The following is a 9252-nucleotide window of genomic DNA, read 5'->3' as shown; positions in this document are numbered from 1 at the left end:
TATATATATATATATATATATATATATATATATATATATATATATATATATATATATATATATATATATATTAGTATTAGTATTAGTATTAAGAATTGCTGTAATTGGTGTGAGCCAGTGAGTGTGGTATTAACACACTATGACAGCCGATTTGCTTGATTGCTGCTCATCCAGCTATTGAGACCTGCTTTAAAACTGTTAACTGATTGTGCTTTAACTAACTCGCTTGGCAAGCTATTCCACAAATTAGCCGATCTATTAAATAAAAAGTTTTCATGACAGGCTTGCTTAGTGATTTCTTTGACATATTTAAAGCTGTGACCTCTTGTTTGAGTTTGTTGAATACTAATTTTTTTGATTGTTTCCAAATCGTTAAAACCGTTGAAGAATTTAAAAAGTTGAATCATATCTCCTCGTTGCCTCCTTTTTGTCAAGGTAGTCAAGTCAAGAGCTTTTAGACGATACTCATAGTTGATTATTTTAAGTGATGGTATTAATCGAGTTGCACGATGTTGGACTCTTTCTAATAACTCAATTTCTCCCTTTCAAATCGGTGACCAAACTTGTACTGCAAACTCTAACAGTGGCCGCACAAAAGAAACATAAAGTATTGTCAGCAGTCTAATATCTAAGCAAACGAAGCATTTTCTAATCCGACCCAACATTTGGTTGGCTTTGCCTACGCATTTTGTAACATGATTTTGCCATTTCAGATTGCTTGAGAAGATTACTCCAAGATCACTTTCAGATTCTGTTATGTTTAACTTTTGAACATTGATTTAAAGGGGTGATTTTTTGTTATGCCGGCCGAAGTGCATGACCATACATTTTGAAATATTAAATTTCACAAGCCAGTCTTGAGTCCACTTAAAAGCTAAATCAAGATCTGATTGCAAAGAAAGAGTTGATGCACTGGAAAGCATTTCATTCAAAATTTTTGTGTCATCTGCATACAGCTTGGTTAGATTTTTAGAGTTTCAGGCAAATCGTTTATAAATAGTACAAACAAGAGTGGTCCAATTAGTGACCCTTGTGGCACACCACTGGTAATTTCTGCCCAAGAGGATACATTTTCGCCTACCACAACTCTTTGTTTTCATTCTTTTAAAAATGCTTCAATCCATTGTATTGTCAGACCAGATATTCCATAAGCTGTTAGTTTAAGCAACAATCTTTTATGTGGCACTGTGTCAAATGCCCTGGCAAAATCCAAAAAGATAACATCAACAGGTCTACCATTCTCTAAGGCGGTTGAAATAAAATCAAGTGTTTCAAGTAGATTCGTTAAGCATGATTTATTTTTAACAAAACCGTGCTGTTGCTTGACTATTAGTTTGAACTTATATAGAAACGTTTCAAGTTTACATTTGATTATACCTTCCATTATTTTACATGCACTTGAGGTGAGTGATACCGGTCGGTAGTTTCCTGCTAAGGTTTTTTCGCCTTCTTTGTACAGAGGAGTGATATTTGCTGATTTAAATTGCACTGGCAGTTTGCTGGTTTTAAACGATTCTTTAAAAATATACGTAAGCGGAATAGCAAAGGCTGATGCACAGTTCTTTAAAATAGCTGAATGTAAATTATCAACACCACTTGATTTGTTATCTTTTAAGTTTTTTAATCTTAGATAGACATCTTCATATGTAAAATCTTCATTTGCCATAATGAATATTTCAGTAGCTCTTAAATCAAAAGAAGACAGTGGACCATCATCTTCTTTCACAAATGCTGCTTGAAAATTTTTGTTTAAGATATCAACAATAGGGTCATTTCGGATAAAGCGAGCCATTGGATAAAGCGAGCCGGTCGCCTAAATATTGCAATTTTACAAAATCAAATTATGCTTTCGATTTATAATAATTTATTTAATATTAGTGATTCATTTTAAAGTCTAATGAATATTTTAAAAACAGTTGCTAAGCAATTATTTTCGCGGTGGTATAATTATAATCATTCGAGTAGTAACAAAACGTTTTTTCGCTTTAAGACCTTATATTTTGTTTAGCTTCAATTAAGAAAAGTGAGTATTTCATATTTGACACTATTTATAGTAAATATGATTGTAATATTAGTAATATGAGAAACTATTTCAAAAAATACAGTGTTGATATGTATTTGAGCGATGATAAAGTTTTTTAATCGAATTTTCAACCTGGCTCGGTTTTGCATAACTGTTAGATAAACCGAGCCAAGGGCATTCAGGTAAACCGAGCCATTGGCTCACTTTTCCAAAAATTGCATTAATAAATAAATGTAAAAAATATTATAAATTTTTTTGCTTTTTGACCCACATGAATTGTTAATTTATTGGAATTTTTTATATTTTTACAGAATGCTACGTTATCAACCGATCACGGCCCGAAGAAGCCAAAAATCTCAAGGAAAACAAAAATTGTCCGAGCAGGTACCGGCAATTCGAGGACAACATCAAAGTCCAAAAAAACTGCCGAGGCCTCAAAGTCATGCAGGCACAAAACTAAATTTATGGAAAAAAGGAAATATGGCTCAGGCTGGCTTTCGTGCTACTGGCTTGTTTCCATTTAATGCCAAAGCTATTCCTGAAGAGGCTTTTGCACCAAGCACCATTACAGAAAGAAAATTAGATTCAACAGCCTCGAATTCTCAGCCCAATATGTTGTCAAATATTGAAAATTCGAGCATTGAACAGCCACCTGTACCTAATGCAGCTATGAATTTGCAATTGATTTCTGTGACCGAATCTGTTGACATAATTAATCTGAATGAAATGCAATTGCCAGATATTTCAAATAGTTCTAGTGCTAAACTTGTTGATACAGCTAATAAAGATAATATTAATGCATCTAATTCTAATACTCGCCTAGATAAGCAGCATGAGCAACATGTCAATACTGATATTGCTGGTAGTACTTGTTTACCTACCACTGATGAAAATGCAATTGTGTCAATTGAACAAGCAGACCTCGATGTGTCTTTCGAAAACTTGATGCCAGTGCCACACAGAGATCGACCACAAAGCAGTCGGCCACGTAAAAAACCACCATCTTATGAATTGACATCAGAAGAAAATGTAGCATTTATTCAAAAAAGAACCAAACCAATAACAAAAAAAGCAGCTAAAGAGAAAGAGACCAGCAAAGAAAAGAAAAAGAAGAAAACTGTTAAACAGAAGGTTATAAAGAAAAAGAAAGAATCCAAAAAAGAAAAGAAACAAAAAGAAGAGGACATTTGCAAATATTGTGGGTTTGCATAAGGTGAAGCAACTGTCCTCTCATTGATGATGAATGGATTGAGTGTGACCATAGTCAATAGAAGTTTCCCTGGTCGGGAAATATCCCGTAATTGTATCTTTTTTTCGTGCTATAACTTAAAAATGCAAAAAAAAAAGTCACGTGATCGAAGGAAGTGCAAACAATAATTAAAAAATGACTGAAAGCAATGTAAATATTTGTAGTGATGATTTTGACTTTATATTTTCGGATATAGATCAGAATCTTTTAGATAATGAAATAGAAGACAATTTAAATGAAGCATTAGACGAGGTAATTATAACTTCTTTTGTTACATTTATACATCTATATATCTATATATCTATATATCTATATATCTATATATCTATATATCTATATATCTATATATCTATATATCTATATATCTATATCTATCTATCTATCTATCTATCTATCTATCTATATATATATATATATATATATATATATATATATTATATATATATATATATATATATATATATATATATATATATATATATATATATATATATATATATATATATATATATATATAGGTACGTAGAATTCCGTGTTTTACGGAAACGATTTTTGTGCCAAAATTCTGTTCCACGTTTTTTAAAGTCCGTTCAAAGTAAGTGTGGTAACAACGTGTTTTCTAGTCTTTTTTTTTAGAATTTAGTATCACTTTAGATATGTTTTAAAAATTGAAATAATTATACTTTCTGTTAGTGTTTGCTGTTTTTGAATCTACTTACATTTATATAAAGTTTATGGGTATCAAAATTTTTGATGTCGATCGTTCGTTAAATTCCTATCGAAGGAAGGTAGTGCGTACTATTAAAACTATTTGCGTTTGTTTTTATATCTATTTTCTATATTCTTGCCAAATTTTATTGCATTATTTGGATGCCCACATTCATTACTACAATGCACAAAAAAGGTACATAATTTCGGCAATTTTACGCCTCGTATGGTAGAGGGGGTCTATCGGAAACTTCATATTAATAATATCATTAACTTAATATTATTGTCCATACTTTAATCAGTTTACTTTCAAATTTAATTTAAATTTTAAGTTAAATTTAAAAATTTTCGATTAAAAGGCTTAATTTATACTTCGGGTTCTAAAGTGTAATTTTAATCTAATTACAATATATTTGTAGTGTACTTTAATATTGTTTACAAAAATTTAGTAAAGTCATATTTTGTCAAAATATAACTTTACAATAAATACTTAATTACTCATTAGATAAAGTTTTAAGGTACATTAGATTACATAGATAAAATTTGTTTAATGCAACAATGAAATAATATTTAGAATTAATATTATAATGCCTAAAGAATTGACAAAAAGAAAAAACAAAATTGGCAAAAAAAGTAAGATTTCTGAAAGAGATAAAAGAATAGGTGAATTTTATTATGTTTCTTGGTTCTTTGTTTATTTAATTTTAGCATTTAGCTATTGTGTTTTATTTGTGTGTGTGTGTGTATATATATATATATATATATATATATATATATATATATATATATATATATATATATATATATATATATATATATATATATATATATATATATATATATATATATATATATATATATGTATATATATATATATACAAATAAAACACAATAGCTATATCTTTATGTATGTATATATATATATATTATATATATATATATATATATATATATATATATATATATATATATATATATATATATATATATATATATATATATATATATATGCATATATATATATATATATATATATATATAATATATATATATATATATATATATGTATATATATATATATATACAAATAAAACACACAAAAAATTACAGTTGGTTGCTGATATTGTATCAGGTGAGTTAATGTTTTCGTAATTCAAATTAATCGCTGTATGTGAGCATATTAATTGTATGTTAGCAAAGTATGAATGCAAGACATAAATTGGTTAAATATTGCTTATCTGGGTCATATCAATTTCATATTTTGAGCATTCCAAATTTTCAACAAGCGGAGCATCCAAAATAAATGTACAGCGAGTAGTGGAACCTGCAAAATAAATATATATCAATTAGTAGAACTTGCAAAATAAATGTACAGCGAGTAGTGGAACTTGCAAAATAAATGTACAGCGAGTAGTGGAACTTTCAAAATAAATGTACAGCGAGTAGTGGAACTTGCAAAATAAATGTACAGCGAGTAGTGGAACTTGCAAAATAAATGTATAGCGAGTAGTGGAACTTGCAAAATAAATGTACAGCGAGTAGTGGAACTTGCAAAATAAATGTACAGCGAGTAGTGGAACTTGCAAAATAAATGTACAGCGAGTAGTGGAACTTGCAAAATAAATGTACAGCGAGTAGTGGAACTTGCAAAATAAATGTACAGCGAGTAGAGGAACTTGCAAAATAAATGTACAGCGAGTAGTGGAACTTGCAAAATAAATGTACAGCGAGTAGTGGAACTTGCAAAATAAATGTACAGCAAGTAGTGGAACTTGCAAAATAAATGTACAGCGAGTAGTGGAACTTGCAAAATAAATGTATAGCGAGTAGTGGAACTTGCAAAATAAATGTACAGCGAGTAGTGGAACTCACAATTTTTTTGATAGACGGCTCTGGCTTACGTTCATGTCGTGTCTATTGTTAACAATAATTTATATTTAGTTTCATTATTGGAATTTAATATATTAATCATTAACTAAAAGCCATGACTCAAATTAATTCAAATATTATTTTAAAACAAAAAAATATGAAAACACCAACTTGTAAGGTGGTAATGTGTATTGTGTTTTGTATTTCAATATATTATTTAAAGTCATTGCTTTTTTTCTTTTTTTTTTTTTAACAAAATTTTAAATAAAGTATTTTATGTTTTTTTAGGTTAGAGGGGGTGTGGACACACCCCCTTTCCCCGAATCAATGAGTGTGCAGCTTTGTTTGTTGTAATGTTGTAAATTATAAATTTTATTGTGATGATTTTAAAAAAGCCTTTTTCATAAGAATCAAAATATTTATAATGAATCGTTTTTAATAATAGGGTGTGTTAAATCATTACCCCACATATACCCTAACTCAAAAAATGAACCTCTCCTATTTGGTGGCAGTCTACATGGAAATTATAGCAATTTATTGCATATGAAAATTAATAAATTCATTGAAAAATTGATCTTTTATGAATTATAATTTCATTTTTTGCTGGTAAAAGTGGCGTTTGGTTACCCCTCTAGCCCCTTGGATACGCCCGGTGACTATGGACCTATATAAATTTGTAGGTTACTATTACATATATCTTTTGATACCAAGTTATAAACATTTGAATAAGAATTGACAAAGTTATTAAACTTTTAGTGCTTGAAAACATTTTTTTGACCACACTTTCTTCAACAAATCCATATATCGAAAAATTGGTACTAAAAACGACATAACTTTTTATGGAATTGTTCGATTTTGATAATTTTTTCACTTTTACAATATTGAATCGAAGCTCTTTCTAATAATATATAACAACCAAGAATTTATCTAATTTAAAATTTTCATGGCACGTACCTATATATATATATATATATATATATATATATATATATATATATATATATATATATATATATATATATATATATATATATATATATATCTATATATCTATATATCTATATATCTATATATCTATATTTCTATATCTATCTCTCTATCTATATATATATATATATATATATATATATATATATATATATATATATATATATATATATATATATATATATATATATATATATACATATATATATATCTATATATCTATATATCTATATATCTATATATCTATATATCTATATATCTATATCTATCTATCTATCTATATATATATATATATATATATATATATATATATATATATATATATATATATATATATATATATATATATATATATAGATAGATAGATAGATAGATAGATAGATAGATAGATAGATATAGATATATAGATATATAGATATATAGATATATAGATATATAGATATATAGATATATATATATATATATATATATATATATATATATATATATATATATATATATATATATATATATATATATATATATATATATACTCCACTAGTTTATTTACATTTCCATATTTTGGTCATTTAGTTATTTCAATTTACTGTTTGTAAATGCCTTTTATATATATATATATATATATATATATATATATATATATATATATACACTCACACACACACACACACGCACAATTGTGACAGGCATTTACAAACAGTAAATTGAAATAACTAAATGACCAAAACATGGAAATGTAAATTAACTAGTGGAGTTATTTATATATCTAAGCACACCTATATAATGTTTTTAATTTATGGTTTTGATCTTTAAGGTTTTAAATTGTTGTTATTTTTAGGTGACAGCCGCTGCAGTATTTACATGTCAAAACTGTAAAAAGTTTTATAAAACTAAAGGTGGATTAACCAGACATATGCGTTCAAAACATACCAATAGAAAAACTGATGAAGTTAATCTACTATCAATTGAAACATTAAAAACATTAGTAACTGAAGCTATAAATACTTTATTAAGTGAAAAATACTATCCAGATTCAATATTAGATAAAATATCTCAATATAATAATGAAATTAATGATGTATTATACAATCAATGCAATACAATTTACAAAAAGTTAGTGAATTCAGGTAATGGTGAAAATTTTTACATGCAAACTTACTCTACACTTGTAAAAGACTCTGAGAAATATTTTAATGAGCTTGAAAAACCTTGCAGTACACTTATTTCAACGACATTAACTGATAAAATTTTATATTATTACAAAAAATCATGTTCACTGAATAAACCGATTGAACCTAAGCCCATCTCTGCAAAAGAGTTAGATGGTTTGCAATACTTGGCTGGCTACGTAGTATCCAAATTTTTAAAGAAGGCTAAGAACAGTAAAAATTATCAGTCTGCAGAAAACCAAGCAATTATTGCAATTTTAAAACACTCAATTCTTGAAAAAAATAAGCCAAGCGGGCAAATACTTATTGATGCTCAAAACAGAGGTGGACTGACCTCATTAACAGAAGAGTGTCAACAAATTTTTATTCAAACAGAAATAAAATTTCGAGCTGAAACTATAGATACATTGTTGAGGAAGATTGACATTCCCAATATGGCGTCTGAACTAATTAGAAATACGACTGTCCAATGCTTTTATAATGCTATTGTTGATAATTCATGTCAGTTTAAAATTGAAAAAGAAATAAAAACAAATCTCTTAGAGAATATGATCAAATTGTACTTGAGAGTAAGAACGTTTTCGTTGGCTAAAGATGTTGCTCAAAGACAAAAAGCACAACAAAAAAAAACCAAATCAAAAGGTGGACTTAGATCAAACATAAAAAAAATATCTACAAATATACAATAAAGAAAAAGAAAGAAAGTGAGAAGGATAGAACCATAATGTACATCTAGTTATGATATATATATAATATTTTTGGAGTAGTTTCAATGCACTATCACAAATAAATATCTACTTCATGCAGCCTGAAATACTATGTCATTAAGTTATTATATATCATTATGCATAATGATATATAATTAGGGAATTATAACTAAATGTTTTGCCTGAAGTGGTTTCTGCATGCACGATTTATATATAATTTTATGAATGCTTTCGTTAACTCTTTCAGGTTTTTTTGCGTAGTTACGCCACGCTTAAGAGTGGGTGGGTGCAGGGCCAGATTAAATACCAGGTAGGCCTGAGGCTGTAGGTTTGAAGTTTTTTTAAGTGGGTCTACTATTTACTAAAATTTTCACACGTAATCAGGGCCGGCTCGGACCGTACTATAGCATTCTAAAAAAGGCCCTGCGTAGCCCGATTGGCGGAAGTTTTTTTTTTAAGTTTTCATGAAGTTCGTACGCAAAATAATCACTGGTTTTTAAATCCTTTGCCCTTAAATTCGTTTAGCGATCCTCTGCGCAT

At 27.8% G+C, this 9252-nt stretch overlaps 2 protein-coding genes across 2 annotated transcripts; one reads left to right on the top strand and one right to left on the bottom strand.

Moving 5' to 3' along the window:
- Positions 1 to 1096: 1096 nt before the first annotated feature.
- Positions 1097 to 1792, bottom strand: LOC136091764 (uncharacterized). The gene has a single exon (XM_065819475.1). The coding sequence runs from the start codon at positions 1790 to 1792 to the stop codon at positions 1097 to 1099; it is 696 nt and encodes a 231-aa protein (XP_065675547.1).
- A 1602-nt stretch (positions 1793 to 3394) lies between these two features.
- LOC136091273 (uncharacterized) lies at positions 3395 to 8768 on the top strand. Its single transcript, XM_065818608.1, has 2 exons — positions 3395 to 3524; positions 7675 to 8768. The coding sequence occupies exons 1-2, from the start codon at positions 3408 to 3410 to the stop codon at positions 8692 to 8694; spliced, it is 1137 nt and encodes a 378-aa protein (XP_065674680.1). The 5' UTR covers positions 3395 to 3407; the 3' UTR covers positions 8695 to 8768.
- Positions 8769 to 9252: the final 484 nt, after the last annotated feature.

This window comes from Hydra vulgaris, chromosome 15 (assembly GCF_038396675.1).
Source record: "Hydra vulgaris chromosome 15, alternate assembly HydraT2T_AEP".
Classification (NCBI taxonomy): Eukaryota; Metazoa; Cnidaria; class Hydrozoa; order Anthoathecata; family Hydridae; genus Hydra; species Hydra vulgaris.
The sequence above is the reverse complement of the archived record's forward strand: the minus strand, read 5'-3'. Positions and strand labels throughout refer to the sequence as shown.